The sequence below is a fragment of the Rhineura floridana genome, chromosome 13, assembly GCF_030035675.1.
Source record: "Rhineura floridana isolate rRhiFlo1 chromosome 13, rRhiFlo1.hap2, whole genome shotgun sequence".
Lineage (NCBI taxonomy): Eukaryota > Metazoa > Chordata > Lepidosauria > Squamata > Rhineuridae > Rhineura > Rhineura floridana.
Window position 1 is genome coordinate 10,466,557 of NC_084492.1, and position 20,908 is coordinate 10,487,464.

At 43.9% G+C, this 20,908-nt stretch overlaps 1 protein-coding gene across 5 annotated transcripts in view; it reads left to right on the forward strand.

Moving 5' to 3' along the window:
- The window catches only part of PRMT7 (protein arginine methyltransferase 7), a 49,282-nt gene extending 31,502 nt beyond the window's left edge, over positions 1-17,780 (forward strand). For 4 of the 5 annotated variants that reach the window (XM_061593784.1, XM_061593783.1, XM_061593785.1 and 1 more), the window contains 7 exons: positions 264-353; positions 1,956-2,117; positions 4,723-4,797; positions 5,737-5,835; positions 6,296-6,456; positions 11,746-11,842; positions 12,886-17,780. In XM_061593784.1, coding sequence (XP_061449768.1) covers positions 264-353; positions 1,956-2,117; positions 4,723-4,797; positions 5,737-5,835; positions 6,296-6,456; positions 11,746-11,842; positions 12,886-13,047 — 846 coding nt within the window. In that variant the 3' untranslated portion in view covers positions 13,048-17,780. The remainder of the gene's footprint in view (positions 1-263; positions 354-1,955; positions 2,118-4,722; positions 4,798-5,736; positions 5,836-6,295; positions 6,457-11,745; positions 11,843-12,885) is intronic. The other variant, XM_061593787.1, reaches the window with a different exon arrangement.
- Positions 17,781-20,908: the final 3,128 nt, after the last annotated feature.

Sequence of the window (20,908 nt, forward strand, 5' to 3'; positions counted from 1 at the left end):
TTGGAGTCGCGTCTGCATGCAGCCACTGTCTTATGTTGGTTAGCGCTGCTCCTGTTGATTTCTTTTTCTTTCGTAATGGCAAGAGCAAAGAGTGTTTGTGCTCTATGGAAGTTGAGCGTTTTAGTTATCCATAATAAGTCCTTTTTCATCCCAGAATGAAGTTACAAAGAGGTTGCACTGCATGACATTTTTAATTTATAATTTATTGTTGTCATTCTTGGACAACAGTAAAAAAACATTAAAGCCTTTCTTTCTTTCAAAAGATTTTTAAGGCCAACCATCTAGAAGATAACATTAAAATAATAGAGAAGCATCCTGAATTGTTGATCTCTTCTGATCTTGAAGACAAAAAGGTAAGATGATGAAGGGAGCAATCCAGTTTGCATTTACGCCGGGCTAAGGGGAGTTGAATGCAGTGGATCTCCAGCTGATCTGGCTGGGTACCGGCTCAGCTGGGCTACACCGCAAGTCCCTCAGCCTGACTGAGCTGGGACCCTGCCAGCTCAGTGAGACCGGCACAAGTGGAGCCGGTGTAAGACCCGAAATAGGGGCAAGGTGGGATGTGTCATGGGAGGGGCCAAGATGAGGGGACTTAGGCCACATCCAACTTGTGTTCGGAACACTTCTGCAGGTCCCAGTCCACGCAAACATTATGTTGGGGAAGAGATTGAACTAAGAAAATAATTCCAATAGAAGTCAAGAAGAGGGCTTACTCCCCGGTAAGGGTATTTGGGAAAGCAGACATTTACTTTCTGGTCCCTGTGCACAGCTCTCAGCTGAACCACCTTTCAGCCAACCCAGAGGATCCTGAATGACAATTGGACAGAGCTTGGAAAGTTACTTTTTTTGAACTACAACTCCCATCAGCCCCAGCCAGCATGGCCAATGGATTGGGCTGATGGGAGTTGTAGTTCAAAAAAGTAACTTTTCCAAGCTCTGCAATTGGATGAGGTGGAACTTTACACCGCTTGTCTTGCTCTTTAACAATGATAAACTTTCTCAAAAAGTGGAACATTTCAAAAGGCAAACTTCTCCCATTTGTTTGGCTTATACTCTTGTGTCCAAGATTAAAAAATTGGATAAGGGGCAGAGTCACTGCTTATGAGCGGAATGGCTGAGATATAACACCAAAACATGGTTCAGCATTATATGAACAAGCATTCAAGAGTTACCATGGTTTGGTGTCCGAACCCTCTAAGTTGTCCCAGAGTGAGAGTATTCAGTCACGTCTTCTAAACTGACAGGCAGCTGTTTAACAGTTAACATTTATCTTACTGACTGTATTTGTTAACTAAGGGCTGGTTCGTGCATGTTGCTAGAGATCTCCTCACTTGAGTGATTACTTAGCACTAGGTAGCTCAACTGATGTTGAGTGTTTTAACCCCCTTCATTGAAAAGGATTGTAACTTGTGTCGATACAAAAGGAAAGGTGAGGATTGTGGTTGTCGGCCACCTTCTGAAACTGAATTGCATAGCTGACATAAACCTTTTGTTTTATCATGCGTCAAGGGCTGTCATGTTCACTCAAGCTCCAAAATGTTGGGAAATTGTAGCTGTTAAGGGCCACACCCTGAAGAGATGTGCTATATAAGCATCATGGATATGGTACGGTATCCTCTGTTGTGTTTAGTTCTAGCTGCGCCACTGCCTTGGAGCTGATTGGCCATCAGTGGGAGAGTGCTGGATCCAAGCCCCAAAGATGCGTCTGTTCGCTGCAACCAACAGAAGCAGTCTAGGCAACTGAATCTACCGTTCTACTTTGCATGTACCCAACTGGCAACCAACGCCATCTACACAGAATGACAGAATTGGGAGGGACCTAGGTTCTTAGGAGGACTGTGGCTCTATAATTTATTAAGAAAGCCCAGAGACAGTCCCAAGCACGCTCTGTCACTCTCTTGCCCATCTGAGCCGCAAATAACAGATTAGACCCTTTTTCTCTTTCTTCCCCTAAGGTATCGCTTTTAATTGGTGAGCCCTTCTTCTCTACGAGCTTATTGCCATGGCACAATTTATATTTCTGGTATGCCCGGACAGCACTGGTCAGCCACCTAGCGAGTGATGCAACCATCCTGCCCCAGTCTGCTTCACTTCACATGATGCTTGTGGAGTTCAAGGTAAAGGAGTTGGGTCTTGTTTCTGTTTTTCCCCAAAGCAGAGTGAGTGAATGAGTGTGTGTTGCTTGTTTTATAGCACTTTGATTTGTTTCTTGAAAGCGCTTATACTCCACCCTTTAGTCCAGAAGACTCCCAGAGCAGGCTTACAAATGGCCCCATCCCCAGGCCTCCCAACTAAAAATACATGGCATGTTAGGGAAAAGGCATGGGAGGGAAGAGGGAGAATGCAAGCTCAAGCCACCAGTTCCTACAGTCCTTACAATTCAGCTATATGGTTCTTTCCTCCCATTAACAGGGGAGCCTGCTCACACCATTTTAGTTCAGTTGTGGAGGCCATTTTGCATTATGCTATGCCATAATGGTAACCATTTTGTGGCTGGCACCCACAGCACTTTCTCAAAATAACAAATGTGCCCACTGGCCCAAAAACACTAGCCGCCCTTGAGGTTTAAATACATAGTTAGAAACTCAATTGGCTATCCAAACATTTTACTAGTATGTGTAACTAATAAGAAATCATTCCTATTCCAGGATCTTGATAAGTTCTCGGTAATTTTAGCATTCATTAAAATGTCTCCTTCATGGTGGGGAAGGTAAGATGCCCCATGATAACTTTCTAACATCATCTAATTATTTTTAAGAGATTGAATCAAGCTGGGTCCGTCTTAGTCACTTCAGCTGGCCAGAAGACTCAGCTGTCAAGATGAGATTTGGCCACTACATTTCATGCAAATTGTGCTGATTCTCTGTAGATAGCTTACAGGTCCAGCCCTCTTAACTTACTCCAAGCTTCCAGAGCAACCCCTCTGCACTGGACAAGTTTCCTGACCCTACATGACATCCATGTACCACATTCAGTGTTAAGAGTAGCCGCATGCTGTAGGTCATGTCATACAATCCGTTTTCATTCCTGCGTAGTGCTTAGATGCAGTTGAAAATACCTTGCAAACAAGATAATTTGCATATGCCTGTTCACAATTGGTTCTATCGTTAGCCATCTTAGGGCCAAAGAAATCCTGCCAAAAGTCAGTCCTTATTATGTGACTTGGCACTGCTGAAGAGTCTGTTAATAGAGCTGTTGTTGCTGGGGGGGGGGGCTGCCATGTTAGCTTTTTGAAGTATTTTTTTCCTTTTTCTTTTTAAAGAATATATAAAGAGTCTGCTGGATCAAGCAAATGGTCTATCTAGTCCAGCATCCTGTTCTCACAGTGGCCAACCAGATACCTTACAGGAAGCCCGCTTGCTGGACTTGAGCACAAGAACAGTCTCCCCTCCTACATCTTCCAGCAACTGGTTTTCAGAAGCATATTGCATCTGAAAGCCATCCACATTGGTGGTCATCACTGCCTCTTGTGGGCAGATTCCATAACTATGCGCTGCGTGAAGTACAGTAGGGTCCTGCTCATACGGCGGGTTCTGTTCCGGACTGCCGCTGTAAAGTGAAATCCGCTGTAAAGCGGAACGCATTGATTAACATTGACAAAAATGGCGCCCAACGCTCGAAAAACGCCGTAAAACCGGAACAAGCGCCGTAGGAGCAGGGCCTTTCTGTAATTGACAACAGCTTTATCAGTGGAACGCTGTAAAGCGGGGCCCTACTGTACTTCGTTTTGTCTGTCCTGAATCTTCCAACATTCAGCTTCATTGAATGCCCACGTGTTCTAGTCATATGTATGAAGAAGAAAAACTTTTCTGTATCCACTTTCTCCACACCATGCGTAATTCTGTACGCTTCTATTATGTCCCCTCTTAATCGCTTTTTTCCAAAGTAAAGAGCCCCAAATGCTACAATGTTCCCTCATAGGGGAGTTGCTTTTCTTTAAAAGCCAAATGTGTTTGACATACTGGTTCTTTTAAACAATTTAATTCTGAAAATCTGCCACTCTTATTTTTGTTAGGGATGAAATGTACGGTTTTGACACGTTTCCAATAATATGAGAAACGAAAAGGGGGGAAAGCACCAAGTAGTAGTCGAAACGAAAGGAGACAAGCTCTGTTGCTTTGTGGGTTTTTTGTCTAATAATATGAGCCAAACATCTTGTGCTTTGACTTGATTTTGTCTTTAAGCTTGTCATGCCTTTAAATTTATTTATTTATTTATTAAATTTATATCCCGCCCTTCTCCCAGAAGGAGCCCAGGGTGACAAACAAAACACTTTAAAATCTTAAAAACAGACTTCAAAATATACAAAATTTTAAGCATCTTTTTAAAAAAGCTCTAAAAGTCTTGAAAAGCAATTCTGACACGGACTGGGGTAAGGTCTCTACTTAAAAGGCTTGTTGAAAGAGGAGGGTCTTCAGTAGGCACCCGAAAGATAACAGAGATGGCGCCTGTCTAATATTTAAGGGTAGGAAATTCCACAGGGTAGGCCCACAGCACTAAAGGTCTGTTTCCTATGTTGTGCGGGACGGACCTCCTGATAAGGTTGTATCTGCAGGAGGCCCTCACCTGCAGAGCGCAGTGATTGACTGGGCATATAAGGAGTAAGACATTCTTTCAGGTATTCTGGTCCCAAGCTGTATAAGGCTTTGTACACCAAATCTCGAATTTGGTCCTTGAACTTTTAAAACGCTGAACAATATTACTGTGTTTCTTTTCCTCTAGGATTTGTGGCGTATCCGCAGCCCATGTGGTACTTGTGAAGGGTTTGATGTGCACATTATGGATGAGATGATAAAGGTTAGACTGCATTCCCAATGTGTCCGATAAATGCCAACCGAATTATAGATATGCTTGCGGGTAGATTAGTTGTACACGTGGTTCTAGCCAGCACATACATTAAATGGAACATGAACAGCAGGAATGATCTTCAGGCTCAGGACTGGGTCTTTAGGGGCCAGACCACACCAACCACAATGTTCTTACTGCCCCCAGCTTAAGAACCTGGCAGGTAGGAAACAAGAGGAACACTGCAGAGGTCTTTGACTTGTGCTGAGAGGCACTCTGGCTAGCTGAGGAGCATGCCTAGTGCCATCACGCTGGCAAGGCTTAAGGCAGTGTAATTCTCTTACATATACCTATCTGGGCATGGCCCCTCCAAGCACTTGTACTTAAAAGAACCTGAGGTGACATTCAACATTAAAACCCACTACAATTCACTGAAATACATAAAGAAATCTAATAATGTAACTGAAACCCATATATATATATACGCGCCATAAATAGTAAAAAAAAATCCTCGCACTAAAAAAAGGCAGCCTGCAAAGTGTAGTGATATAACAAGCAGTGGGATAAATTAAATAAAACCAGCAGCAAATAATGAAAAATCTCTAATAAGAATCTCACAGTAGGCAGAAATGAGGAGAAATGCAAAGGGCCAATGTTACTTAAAATAACAAATACTCCCACAAGAACTTTTATATCACATCCTTCTCACGGCAATAAGAAGCGTTTGCAAGTCTTCAGCCTCCATTGTTCGAAGACCAATTAACTTAGTTATAAAAATGTGCAGTTATTTGAAAGTACTTCTTGAAATGTCTGGGATGCCAAGTATAAGGAGTCACGTTAGCAGCTGCAAAGACTGCTGTAAAAAGAAAACATACTTGAATGTAGTTGCAGAGGAATAGAATTTATCCATTTAATTAAGAACAAACACAATTCTTATTCTCATACACACAGTCCAAGAATTTTGGAGAGGCTGCAGCATGCACCCAACAGAGAGAGCTCTGGCCTTGGAATTGCTATCTTACTCACTCAGTGACGAGTCCGGGCCTTGTGGTATGTTTGTCTTGATCTGTAAAATAGGACTAATAGTTTACCTAGCGCAGACATCATTGTAGACGACAAACACAAAGACTGTGCAGCGCCTGGCCAAATGGGAATTACTTAAGAATAAACACGTGCTAAGAGAACAAATGACAAGAGTCTGCTGAGCTGTAGCCCAGCATCTGCTAGTCTTGGGCCTGGGACTTTACTGACCTGTGCAGCTCAAATGTTGGGAAGGAGAGAGCTGGGTTTGACTTCTAGTGGTCTGAGGTTTTGGAGTGTTTTTTTCCTGCTCCTTACTCCTCTCTCGTGGTTACCATTTTCTGCCCATCCTACTTGGCCCCTGAATAAATACTCTTTGGCCTTTTTGAATTCACAGAAGCCCTTTGCATACATTCCGAGGCTCAGCACATTGATGCTTTCTGAATGTTTTAAATGTATGAATGCTCCAGCACCTTGTTTTCTTCTATAGAATTCCTTGGACTTCAGGGAGTCAAGGGAAGCAGAACCTCATCCGCTGTGGGAATATCCTTGCAAATCGTTATCAGATCCGCTGGAAGTCTTCATATTTGACTTCCGACAAACTGTGCCAGAACACGCTCTCCGGAAAGAAGGCATCATAAATCTGACACGGTGCGTATCGGCAAGAGAAAATGCGTCAATGTGTTCGGGGATGTGGCCCCTCTCGCTTGGTGGTAGAGCATCTTCTTCTTTGTATGCAGAAGATCCCAGGTTCGGTCTCCGGCACCTTGAGGCAAAGCCGGAAAAGACTCCTCCCTGAAATCCTGGAGAACCAGTGTCAGTATAGATGAGACTGAGCTAGGTGGACCAATAGTCTGACTCAGTGTAAGGCAGATTCCTACCTTCCCAAAACTGCAGCAGATCAAGGTTTATTCTAAAGTGCAGCTAGACACATTTTCCGCAATGTCAGAAAAATTTGCACGGTGAAATACGTTTTGTGCGGTTGAGCACGTGGAATTTAATAAAGAGCAAGAAAGTTTCTAAAAAAAGAAAAAGATGAGGAAAAAATAAAAAGAAATAGAAAATGAAGATGAAGACTGGTTCCTTTCAAATCTTCATAACCTTATACTATTAGTCAGTACTACTTTTTTGCGGGGGGGGGATAAATAAATAAATAAGGTGCCAGTACTTGTATCTGGATAAAGGTTCTGTGGGTGCCAATGCAAAATGGCTGGCATGGGCAGCAAAAAAAGAGGGGCTGGTACTCCAAACTGATGAGTACTGTCACAAAAAAGCCCTACTAATAGTATATTATGGGACGTATTGGAATAGTTTGGGGGGCAGGCAGTATGTTGGCTGCTTGTGCAGTAGGAAAAAAAAGTTTAGAGTAAACCCTGCAGCAGAGTGGCTAAGAGACTAGGCCAGCCTTTCCCAACTAGTGGGCTGCCAGATGTTGTTGGACCACAATTCTCATCTTTCCTGGCCATTGGCAATGCTGCCTGAGGCCGATGGGAGTTGTGGTCCAACAACATCTGGTGGCCCACTAGTTGGGAAAGGCTGGCCTAGGCTAAGAAACTTTTTACTGGGTGGCCTTGGTGCTCTCTCAACCTCAGTCCTCAAATCTGTGATATGAAGATAGTGATATTGACCAACTTTGTTTCAAGGATTGCAATAAGGTAATGTCTGAAGTGTTTTGAATATCCTAGGGGTACTACATATATGCAAACAATCATTATTAACAGACTTGATGTCAGTAGAACTAGCATCCATTCAAGTCTGGCTTTGGAATTGGTTTTGAAAACTGCCTTGGTTGCCCTGATGGATGACCTTTGACAGGGATAGGCAGGGGAATGTGCCCCTTTTGATTCTCCTGGATCTCGTATTGTGTTTGATAACCATAAACCTTGATATCATTCCTGACTGGCTTGCCAGATTGGAACCTGGAGGTTTGTAGTGGCTCTGGTCCTTTTTGGAGGGTTGTTCCCAGAAGGTGGTGTTGGGAGATTGCTGCTGTACCCTATGGCCTTTTGCCTGTCCAGTGCTGCAGGCTTGTATCTTGTCCCCCATGCTTTTTAACACCCACATGAACTCAGTGCCTAAGGTCACCCAGAGGTTTGGTTTGAAGTATTAACGATATGCTGATGACACTCAGCTCTGCCTAAAGCATCTGCCAAATAATCTCAGGGAAGCAGTGGCCACTCTGAAAAACAGCCCTAAAATTGATACAGCATCACTGTTGGGAACAAACAAACAAAAAGAGAGAGAGAGAGAGAGAGAGAAGCTCCAGGAGCTGGAAATGTAGCTTCTTGAAGGCCCAAAGCATTTTGGAAAATTGTTTATTCAAAGGCATTGCAAATATATGAACAGCACAAGTAGGAATAAGCAATAATAACTGCAAAACATAAGAAAAACTTTTATGTTCTCAAACTCATATAAAACAAAAATGAGTCAAAGGGGACATTGGTAAAGCTTTCAACAGAAATTTAAAATATATTTATATTAATAAAAATATGCCTAACAAACCTAATCTTAAAACTCGTGAAAAAGAGAGACACGCACCCCCCAATAAGTATTCTTTCAAACTGCCAAAAAGCCTGATTAGTAAAATATAACTGAAAGACTGCTATAAAAATAAATGCAGAAATATCATAACCAGCCTGCAAACAAAACAAAGTTTGTGAAACAGTTCTCACATCTAAGGTGTGTTGCAGTAATAGCTACTGATGCGAGAAGCATCCGCAGTGACACTGTTTATATCCTCTTGAACTAATTGCCCCAGCAGTGAGGTGCTAGATATAAAAGAGAATTCTGAAAAGAAAAATCTTCAGCTGATGAAACTGATTCAGGTCTATAATACCTACATAGTGCTGTCTGTCCCCCCACCCCTTCAAATCCAGGGCCAGTTCCCAAGCTTGAGAGGCTCCAGCAAGGTGGCTGCGAGTGCCCTCCCTACCCCTAGCCATAAACCTGTCTGGTGGCAGCAGCTGAGGCTGAGAAGCCATCTGCCATGTTAAGCTTCCCACAGTTCCCTGGCGCACCTGGCATAGCAATGCTACGCCAAGGCATTGTGGGAAATGTAACATGGCAGCCATATTCCAGACCCAGCTGCTGGCACCAGATCAGCCCGCAGCCAGAGGACCAGACTTTGGCTTCCATGTCAGCTTGGCTTGCCATAACACTTAAACGGCAGCAGCTGCCCAAGAGAGCTTGGTGCTGCTGACGCGGGCCCCTCTCAAATCTATCCTCAAAATCCACCTTTTCTGTGACTGCTGAACAGGTGGCTTTGCCTCAGCACATATTTATCCCTTGTTAGCTTTTCTTCTCTCTTCACCTGTTATCTCCCCACTGTGCAAAAATTTAGAACATAAACCTCCAAGAGCAGGGGCCTGTTTTATCTTTTACTTATTTTTTTGCTTAAGTTAATTGTGTATAAATAGTAAAATATATCCCATCATTTCAAGGGAGGTGGTTTGGAATGAGGCTGGGCGCTGAAATAAGATGGGTGTTCGAGAGTTCACAGCAACAGCATATTCTTACCACTTTTATTTAAAAATCCATCGTTCATAAGAAAGCTTTTGTAGTTCTGCAATTTTGCATAATAACAAAAAAATCATTCATGTATGAGATAACATATTGTTCTTAATGAATAATGTATAAATTACATCTTAACATATGACTGAATCGATTTATAATGACGTTTATTTCTCCTCTCCAAATATAACCATCTGTTCCCTAGCTGATCATTTCTTTCTCAACCAGCACACGGTGTATGGTGTTATCACTGAACCAAATTATGGTGTTATCGTTGTACCAGCTGTAAAATATTGGAACATCCTGTGCAGTAAAGATCAATATTTGTCTGTAGAATGATGCTTGTTTAAACATCAAATGTAGATTTTGAGACGGTATCAGATAGCTTGTGCTAGAAAACAAATCACAACAGTTTTGCTTGATATTTAAGTAAAAACCAAAATAGTAAATATTTGCTTCAAAGTTTATTTTTTGTATATTCCTTCCACAGGAAATAATCAATTTTAAAATGAAAGATAGAACACACAAGAAGCCAGTTCCCAGTTTTCTTGTCATGCTAAGTCAAACCACGACTTAGCCTGAATAAGCAAATGTGCAGGCTCCCAGAGAAGAGATTGCAGACTTGTAGTTTAGCTCTCTAGACAAACCATGGGCTGTAACTAAGGTTTGTCCTATGGTTTACAGCTTGTAGTTTCCCCCAGGTATCATACAATCAGGTGCGTAGTAGTGCCACCTGGTGTCCAAAGGCAGGAATGCAAGCTTCAAGACTTCAGCTGCTCCATCCGGTTTGACCCCATTCCATTCCTGCCTTTGTCCTAGGTTGGATCCTTTAGTCTTACCTCTGTGAGTTTGTTCCTTGTTGTTCCTGTTAGTTCTTTTCTTCAGTATTTGTCTTGTCTTTCTCTTGTATTTGTACAGTTTACGTGCGTTTTTTTAAAAAATTAATTTCGGGAGGTGTTTCACCCTGGGTTGGGGGTCTGGTAGGGCTGGTGGGTCTTCCCATTCTGGCTTTTCCTTCGGCCCTTCCCCTCAGAGCTAGTTCCTTCAGCTCGCCCAGCCTTTTCCTCAGGAGCTCGCATTGCGGCTCCATGCCCCCGCCCCGTTCTTGGAGCTTGCTATTGCAGCTCCGATGGTTGCTGGCCCGGGCCCCATGGCTGCAGCCCCAGCTGTCTCTTTCCTTCACCTTCCTTTTGTGCCCGCTGTCCTTTTGTGGCAGCAGCTCCCGTCTCGCCTGGGGCTTGCGGTTGCAGGCCCATCTCCCACCTCCTGCCCGCTGTCTTTCACAGCAGCAGCTCCCGCCTCACCTGGGGCTCATGGTTGCGGCTTCATCTCCCGCCTCTGTTGGAGCTTGCGGCTGCAGCTCCTTCTGCCTGCCTGCCACAGCAGCTTCCTCCTGCTTCTGAGCTCGGCCCACCGCCCTTTCGCAGCTCCATACAAGCTCTCAGCGGCTCTCTGTTCTCCCCCCCCCCCCGCCTGCCTCTGGAGCCATTTAGATGGCAGTATCCTCTCTCCAGGCCGCTTTAGGCAGCCTTAGAAGCTCACGGCTACTGCCTCACACCATATTTTGCTGGCGCTATAGAGCCACCATTTTGTTTTCCACCATTTTTTGTCCTGTCTTCGTCATGAGCGGCCATTCTGGATTGCTTTTCCCCCGCCTTTTTCCCCCTCTCTGTCCCTGGTCTCTCTGTCTGTCCTTGGCTATATGTCTGGCCGCCTCGTGTTTACTCACCTCCTTGGTAAGGGACAAACAGGGAATTGAGGGAGAAGAGAGATGTCCGGATCTGGCGTACCGTTTGTCTGGAATGGAATGGGGTCAAACCGGATGGAGCAGCCAAAGTTTTGACTCCTGCATTCCTGCCTTTGGACACTAGGAGGCGCTACTACCCACCTGATGGTATGATACCTGGGGAAACCACCCTTCAGGTGAGACCAATGGTCCATTTGTCTGCAGGAGCTACACCGCAAGCCTGGTTGCAGATGACATGCTAAGCCAAACCGCAACTTAGTCCAGTGCAACATAGCAGTAAAATGACTGGGGAGGTGAAAAGTGGCTGTGATCTTCTCGCTGGGAGCCTGCACGTTTGCTTGTTCATGCTAAGCTGGGTTTGGCTTAGTGTTCTTTGTGAAAGGGGGCAAAAAGAAGCAAAATCATATAGCTATTTCTGCCTCCTGCTTTAGGTCTTTAATGTGCTAGTGTCCTATAAGCATTGCTTTGATTCCTGCCAGAAATTCCACTTACTACATCCATCTGTTAGTTGATGGTTTGCTCCCAAGGTTTCAGGCTCCTATAAGGTGTAGCATTCTTTTTCTTTCATCTCTAAGCTGTTGCCCTTGAGGAAAGATATTATTCATATTTTAAAAGGAATCGGCACATATGTCAGTGTATTGGTATTCTTTGAAAAAATCAGTACTTGAAGCTCTTTCTTTTAGGACTGGTAAGAGCCATGGAGTTGTTCTGTGGATGGAATATCATCTGACACCCAGCATTTCCATTAGCACAGGGGTTGTGCAGGTTTCCAGTGAAAAGGTATGCTTAATTCAATTCCATCTCCATTCTGCGGGGAGAGGGGATAATATCCATCCATGTTGTTCGCTTCTGCCTCATGGTTTGGGCAGCCTACTATATTCTCTGAAATAAAGTACTAGACAAATGTATTTATTTAGGACTTTTTATTCTGCCTTTCAAGTGGACTCCCAAGATGGTATGCAGCCACAAAACAAAACCTCAGTGATTCTGCATTTACAACATTTCAGTGGAAAATATGTGCTTGGATGCTACCATAGAATCAGTTCTGCGGTTCAGAAGCCTCATTGGAAGCATGTAGATTAGAGGCTGGAATTCATTTGAGAAGGGTGAAAACTTCAAGAGATACTCTTTAGATGGTCGTGTTTCATTACTTAACCTGCCAGGCTCAAGTTTTTGCTGTCGAGCCAGGACACTGGGAACATTCCTCCATTCCCTATTTTTTAAAATGCAGCTTCTGTGTGCCTGTTGTAATCCTTACAGCCTAATCCAAGCACATGTACTCAGAAGTAAAGCCTTGTGAGTTCAATATGATGTGCTCAAGAGTACTTTTATATAGCATTGCAGCCTTAGAAATATTGGACATAATCAAGTAATTGACATCCCTGTTTAGCTAAGGTGCCATTTCTTCCATTTCCTAAGAGTAAAAGAATTTTGCACTACCAAGCTCTGTATGAGGCCCTAGGGGTATGGCCTGAAGGCACATGAGACCCCCAACTTGCTGAAGCTAAGACAGGTCTGGGTATGGTCAGTGGATGAGAGATATCCTGTGCATCACATATACCTGTGTGGGTGCCAGAATGGATATAAATGTAAGAAAATAAACATGAGAAAGTTAGATTTGTGCAGCAATTCCACAGATGTATAGAATTCACACTCTGGTAACAGCATTAACATTCTTAATGTTGACAACATTAACATTTTTAACAATAATAACATTCTGTTATGAACCACCACGCTGATATTCTAATAATTACTACTGGTCTTAACAAATCCCTGTATTTACTCACAGAGCTGATTGTTTCTCTTCTGGTTCTTTTTTGCAGGGCTGTTGTCAATGGACTCCCCACTGCAAACAGGCTGTGTACTTCTTCAGTTCAGTTACTGAGTCAGAACCTTTCAGTGATAACCCCACTGCAGTTGCATACGCTCTAAGCTTCAACCCAAAGACAGGCAATATTATTATGGATTTTAAACGCTTAAATTAATATAGCATCTTTCCAATCAAAAATTTTCCTCCCCCTGCCCCCCCCCATTTTTTGGCTAAGTCTTAATAAATATAAATATATTGTCAGATAGCTTCCCTTCTTTTGGGACACAGTAGCTATTACTGATCCCAAGGCATTGTCTGAAGGCATATATAATATGCAGCAGTCTTATAAGCGTAAGCTGGTATGGCTCTGATTAGTGCCTAGATGGGAGATTGCTTGGGAAGCCCTATATTCACCAGCTAAGTGTAAAACCTAAAAGATGAAGCCTGAGTCCAGCTGTGAATAAGCAGTAATGCTGTATATAGATACAATAATCCTGCTGGGCCTATTCTGATAGTTGTCGCTTGGTAATGTGAGCAATGAATCACTGCAGAAGATCCCCTTGTTGCTTGTCTAGGAGCCAGGCCTGTTCTGTTATCCTATTGTTGCTGGTCTGGCTGGTTTCCTTGCAGTTTCCTCGTTTGGCGAGATCATAATGGTATCCCTTCTCAGCTTCTGAATAGTTTTTAGCCTCTTTTCATCTTCAGTAATTTATATAAGGCAAGACAAATTCTTCTGTGTGTGTGTATACAGAATACTTGTAATTGGGTCTTTTACAAGCTTCCATGCATAAAATTGCATGCATAAAGTCCCTAGCAACTTCAGTTGAGAGAATTGTAGGAAGCAAAATATGTGAATGATCACTACCTGAAGCCCCGAGTGGGTGTGGTAAAGGTGGGAGGTAGGTGTGGGCTAGATGTACTAATACCCTGACTTGCTATAAGTTTCTGGAGGTCCCTTCCATTTTGACTCGTTTACTGGGGAACTTCTGCATGTCTGCCATGGAACCTCAGCACATTTGTATGAAATTTAGGAGCATATCCTAGGATGTACATTCAGTCCACCATCCCAGAACACACCCAGTACTCTCCCATGGCCCCAAATTGCAGAAGAGGATCAGTGAAGGATAACAAGACATCCTGAGGAACTTCTGAAAGACCACAGGGTTCTCTGGACCGCAGTTGGAAAACCACTGCTGTACTGATATGCCCACAGTCGAGAGACGTTTTGCAGAACTGAGAGGCTGTCCCTTTAGAGAAACACTAGAGGGCGCTAAAGCCCCTTTCCCCCCTTAACAGCATAAATGGGAGGTGTTCTTATGGCCTTGTGTGTGATATCAAAAGGAAGCATAATAACAGACAAGGCGTTTAGATGGCCACCAGTTCCCTTTTGGAACCTGTGGTAGAAAATATGCAGTGTGCCTTTATTTCATCCTATATACTAACAGCAAACTCATTCTCTGCGGGGATCCTTTTATAGCAGAAACTATCCACACAAGAGGTAACTATCAGCTGGAATGGGGGGTGCCCACAATTTGAAGAAACACAAAACCTTTGGGAAAGCCTCTAAAAGGGTGAGGGTGATCCTTGCCCAACAACAACCACCACCCAATGAAGACTGACCTCAGTAACCGTTGGGGTGTATAGGAATGGAGTGTGATTGGAATGGAGTGTCCTAGAAAAAGGGTGTTGATGGCTGACTCAAACCCTGAACAGGAACATTCAGTACAGCAACATTTTGTTGCAAGACCCACGTGGGTTTTTTCTAAAAAAGCTGACCTAATTAAAACTTACAAACTTAACGGGCATGCAGCTTTCCAAATACTGTAGCTACTCTACTAAGGTAGCCTGAAATGCCAGTGCAATGTAGGGGTTAGGGTGTAGGGCTAGGGCCTGGGAAACAAGGGTTCAATTCAACCATGAACCTCACTGGGTGATTTTGGGGTAGTCACTGTCTCTCACCTGTAACCTACCTCACAGCATTGTTGTAAGGATAAAATTGAAAGGGAGGGAAACTGCAGGAAAGGTGGAATATAAACAAAATAACAAATTATTTTGGCACCTTAGCACTGCTGGAATGGAGTACACCAAAGTACAGTTCACCAAGCCATTCCCGAAATTTCACAGAACATACGCAGGACCACCGTTCGATAATAATGATATTGCTGCTGGTTTCATTAATAATGCCTTTTGTTAGCATTAACTTGATGAAGGTGTAAACTTAAGAATCCAGCAGCAAAGAAGCCTCACAAAATACTCAGGGTTGTGTTTTTTAAAAAAAATATATATGAGAAGGGAACCCCCTTTCTCTACCTTAACTTTTTCTGCACACTCATAGTACTCCAAGCCAGAGTGAAAAACATTAGTGCCATACAGGCTGAGAAACTGGTTCCCATTTATGTGGGTCCAAGTTTTGACTTTCTGAAGCAAACTGGATAATCCAGAATTGAGGAAAACGTGGGACACTGGAGAGAAGACATTTTGTGTATGGTGGAGGGGGGAGGCTTGAAGAGGGGAATGTGTGAAGAAAGCCCCTTGTTCTAAAGGGTTAATATAACGACTTAATACAGGCAAGTGGTTTGTCACCTAATCGAATCTGCTGGCGCTGTTCTGTTTGTGCTGGAGTGGTTGGAACCCTCTGGGCTTGCAAGTCTCTCTCAGCTTTATTTTAAAATATATTGACCGCTCTTCATGTAAGTGAAGATGCCAGAACAGTTTGCAAAATATGATAGGATAAAATTCATATTGAAACAGTAAGAGACTTACAGTAAAATCCCATCCACAGTAGCCAGCAAAAAGTTTTATTCCAAGCTAGGACTTTGTAGCCAGCAAAGGCCTGAGGTAAATAGGCAAGTCTTAAACTAGTGTTGAAGGCTCATCGCAGTCGGTGCCTGCCTTATTTCTAAGCGGAGGGGAGTTCCATAGGACAGGTGCCATTGCAGAAAAGTCTCCTGTGAATTGCCGCAAGAGCCTCCACAGTTCCATGTTTTATCTTGTGCTCTTTCCTGGAACATGTTGCAGTGCCCTTTGGGCCGTTGTAAGTGAGCAGTTGCTGAAGAGACAGAAGTACTGGTCATCTGCAGCACCTTTGATTCTGCATGCTGCTCTGTGTCATTCATGAAAGAGAATGGGACATTCCTGTGCATATACTGTATGTTCAGCTAAATTATTTATTGAGTTAAAAATCCTACTCTAAGGTGCCCAGGGCAGCGTATATTGCCCCACCATTATTTTCACAATAATCCTATGAAGATTAGGATGGAAGGTAATGACTAGCCCAAGGTCACCCAGTGAGCTTCATGGCTGAGTGGGCACTTCAATCTAGGTCTCTCCAGATTTAGACTGGTCTACTTATGGGATAAGACCCATAGAACAAAGCTGGACTTCCAAATAAACATGATAGGACAATGTTAGCTGACACTAACCTAGGGGTGGGGAAATTTTGGCCCTCCAGATGTTGCTGAATGACAACACCCATCATCCCTGCTCATTAGCTATGCTTGCTGGGGCTGGTGGGAGTTCCAGTTCAGCAACATTGGGAAGGCCAAAGGTTCCCCACCCCCGCTCTTACCAGTACACCACCCTGGCTCTTTTTTGAGTCAAGAGCCCATAGCCATTGGGTTAAACCAGTGATAATAACCTCATGGGTTGAGAAGAGATCCAGAGCAAATTGGAAAAGGAAGAATGATTGACCAAAGCAGTTTGGATTTAGTTCTCCCAAAATGTAAGTTAATTCCTGATCTCCTTGCTATGAATTTAATAAAGTACAAGGTGCTTGCAAGAAAACAGTATAAATAACTTCTCAAATACGCACACATGGAGAGGAGCAAGCTATTTACTAAAGTTTCAATTCTGAAGGCTCTGGGCTGGTTCCACCGTTATAAAAACCAGAGGCATCAAAACAAATAGTAAGGGTTTCATTCAGTTTCTACTTGGAGTAGATCCATTGAAATTAATTTACCTAAGTTAGTCATGTCCACCAATTTCAATGGCATAGGACTAACATTGGATACAATCCCCTGTTCACTTATCTGAGAGTAAGTCCATGGAACATAAGGAAGCTAACTTCTGAATAAACATACACTGTAAAAGTTTAACCAAGAAAACAGCACACGAAAACCCTGTGCCCAATGCACAGTTAAAAAAAAAAAAATCCTTGAGTCCAGGAGCTGACAAAAGTCAAGCTAAGCAGGAAGGTTTTTTCCCCAGCCTCCATGAATAAAAATCAACACTCTGAAATAAAATAAAAACACTCTCTAGGACCAGGGTTGCCAACTTTTATGGGCACATTTGGACTTTTGGGGAAGTGCAGTGAAAGCCAATCTCAGAATGGATAGCATGGGGGTGTGACATAACACTAAATAGCTGCCACCTTTAAAGGAGCATGTTATAGGACTGGGGGGTTGGTTTCGATTCTGTCTTTGTGTCCTGCCAAGCCTGTGATTCTGTATCTGTAAAGTTGGGATCTGTAACCGAGGGAGACACTGAACCTGTCAAACCACTCTTTGTTGAGGTAATGCCCTGGCCAAGTCTGCTGAGCATCCTGTCTGCATGACTAAAGTGTTGGCCGTGTTGCCATAGGAACAACTGGCGGGTGATGCTCTTTCAGGAGGGGGGTAGGCCCACCCCCACCGCATCACCTGGCTGGAAGTCATTCTGTAGGCAGGAGAGCAGTAGCCTAGTAGCTAGCCTTGGCTAGTCTGGTGTGGGCCTGGGAAGACAGAGCCTTGACTTACTTTCTGTGCTGAATCCAAAGCTATGGTTTGGAGGACTCCCCTAGCAAACTAATATGGAAGCAAGACAAGATTTGTTAGGGTGTTAATGCTGGGAGCCCTTATGCTCAGGCTGGAGATATATATGAAAATAAAAACCATATAACATAAAGGCACAGCCGTGTCCGCTGACCTTCCTTCCAAGGGCACTAAACCCTGGGTGAGCACAGGAAGTCATGAACTATCTCACCACTCAAAAGACTGGGGTACACACAACAGAGCAGAAAGAGATGGCACTATAAAATCCTCCAGTCTATGGGAAAGGGCACCAACATCAGGCACTGCTGTGGTCACTTGCCGAGAGAAATGCTTTGTACCTCTGCTCTGTTCAGAACAGAAGGGTGTGGGTGTCCAGTCCTGGCATCCAATGAAATGTGGGCACACTTACAAGGGCTTGTTCAACGCAGGAGCAGCTGAGCCAGTGCAAACAGGACCTGAGCAGGAAGAACAACCAGTCTTGTGCATTGTGGATTTTTGAAGGGATATTTACCGAGACCTTTTGCAGGTGCCATGAGAGGTACTGGTGGGCACATTGGTGTCCCAAGTTCTAGAAACTGGTAGAATGTTTTGGTGCTTAGGCATCGAAATTGGCTATGCTAATGTCCCAAACCGTTAGCGCCTGAGCTCATCAGGATGCTGTGTCTTTTTTCTTGGCTGTGTAAGTGCTTTGGCGGCAGCTGTGTGCTGGAAATTTTGCCTTCCCAACATCTTTGAGTTTGGGGATTATAAGACCTTTGACTGTAAATGAGGCATGGCATCTTAGATACATGTGTTGATGAAGGAGAAGCAAACGTTTTTTTTTTTGACACACTGGGGTTCTGTTTTACCAAGAAACCCCCAAGAGACAACAACTCTGAGCAACTTGTTTATAGTGGGAGGGCATGGATTACCTGAGGGCCAGTTCCCTCTCCTCAGTTTGCAGCCAAAGGTTTTGACCCCTGACTGGTTTGGATTGCACATCTGATACCTCTGGCCATCTTGCCTCTCTCTTGCTGCCTTTGAACTTGGTCCCTGGACCACACACCTGGTTTTGCCTGACTTGGATTGACAGCAAGATGCCGCTCCTGTCTCCCAAAATCTGACCACCTGGGATAGATCCTTGCTGAGGCCTGGCAGACTGACAAGAAACCCTGCAACATCAATTATTTCCACATGCACGGTTCAAGATCAATAATAGTTGCAGTACCCCGAAGTCTCTTATTTTATCAAAATCTTCTAAAAGATCTTGAGTTGTGTTCAACTAAATCCTACTCAGAGTAAACCAATTGAAATCAATGAACCTGTTAGTCATGTCTATTAACAGCAATGGGTCTACTCTGAGTAAGACTAGCATTGAATACCACCTCCCTTTTCGTGGGAGGGGCAGCCATTAAGCAAAGTGAGGGATCTGCCTTAGGCACAGAATTACTTCTGTCCCCATCTAATGGTTAAGATCAAGGTGCATAAGCCATTTCTCAGTGGGGAGGGGAGCCTGGCTGGGAGTCCAGAGTCTGTGAGTTCAAATCCCCGCTCGTGTCTCCTAGGTGTAAAGGACCAGCTAAAGATCACCCCACAGTGAGTGGCTCAGGGGTTACGTGCCCTGCCACCTGTGCAGCCATGGGCAAGCTGCATAGTCCCAAAGAGCCCAGTTGCCCCCCAGCTGGCAGTTGCGGACAAGGAAGGGGCTGGCTTGTGCAGCTGTGGCAAGCTGAGCAGGCTCTAGCGGGGAGGACTAGCCTCGGAGTCAATGGTAAACCCCCTCTGAATACTGCTTACCATGAAAACCCTATTCATAGGGCAGCCATAAGTCAAGATTGACTTGAAGGCAGTCCATGGGGAAGTGCAGCCCAAAAAAGGGGTAATTGAGCAGGGGACCTGCTTGATTGGTGCTCTCAGCGAGCCCTGGTTGCCATGGAACAATGGGGAGTTCACTTTAATCTCCAGATTGTTCGTTTGCAAGCGCATCTTTACCCGGCCCATGCCTGACATCACCTATGACATCAGTTGTACGTAAGGATGGGAGAACAGGCTAATTTCAGTTTCATTTTTCCACTCAATTTTAAGTTCAGTTCCCTAAATTTCCACATCAGTTTGCAATTAAAAAAAAGTCCTCATGAAAATGTGTCCAAATTGTAGTGTGAGTTTCTCTTAACATACACATTTGTTGTATGCCATTTTGCCTAATATACTTTTTTTTTGCAAAGCAATTTCCCCAATTATTATCCATGCTTGTAAGTTGTTTTCCCTCATATGTGCATTTCTATCCACACTTGTATCAGAGTATATGCATTTTGTACACATTAGTTGATGGGACAACTGCATGGCAACATTGAGAGAAGAGCAAGTTTTGAAGGAAGTTTGTGTTTTGCTTCGCATCTCCTTTTGGAAAGTGCAAATTAGGTCAGTTTGCCTTTAAATGCGGGCTGAGTTGCGTTTTTTCCCCGTTCATAGATTTGGGGCCGGTGGATGTGGTTTGGGGAAGAAATTGCTTGTGGATCTAATAAGGACTCCTGCCAGGCTTAATTAGATTCCCCACTGCTTTCTTATATACACAAGAACTGTTTTTGGGACACCCTTATTTTACTGCAGAGGAGACTGGTTTAACACAAAAGAATGAATGCTTACAGTCCCAAGGGCCACCTTACTGAAAGCTGAAAGGCTCAAGTCAGACATTGTGTCTGTCCATGGAATGCTAGTACAGCAGCTACGGAGATGGTATCTTGTCTCACAAGGTATGTGTGTGTGCGTGCATGTATGGTGGGGCTCATTAAAAGAAGTGCACGTCCTGTGCTTGGTCTTACTAGCCTAAGTTTTATCGATTTCCTTTTTCTCTGATGAGAGAAGAAAGGATTGCAGCCTCGCTTGCCCGTGTGGCTTCTTATTCATGGCCCATGAGAAAGGTTCAGGAAAAGTGGCAGAAAAGCTAAATGAGCTTCTCTGCCTTTGGTGCTTGTTTTGTAATCAATAGAAACCAAACTCCTGCAAGCTTGGGTGCATGTGATGGATTTCAGCAGACTTTGGGAGCCTGCAGCAGCCTCGGATCTATACAAACTTGTTCTAGGGCCAATCTCTAAATAACAAAAGCAGCAAGGTTTTCATCCCCGCAGAAGGAAGTGCCAGCTTAATTAAGTTTTGTGAGCACAATTAGCTTTGAAGTCAAGGGTCAACTTCTGGTCCAGATGGGGCTCGCAGTGGTGGTTCTGCTATTGATTCCTATCAGGAACACTGGAAGAGTTGGATAATCTGTCTTTTATCACTGGCCAACCAAAACTGGGATAATCGGTTGTA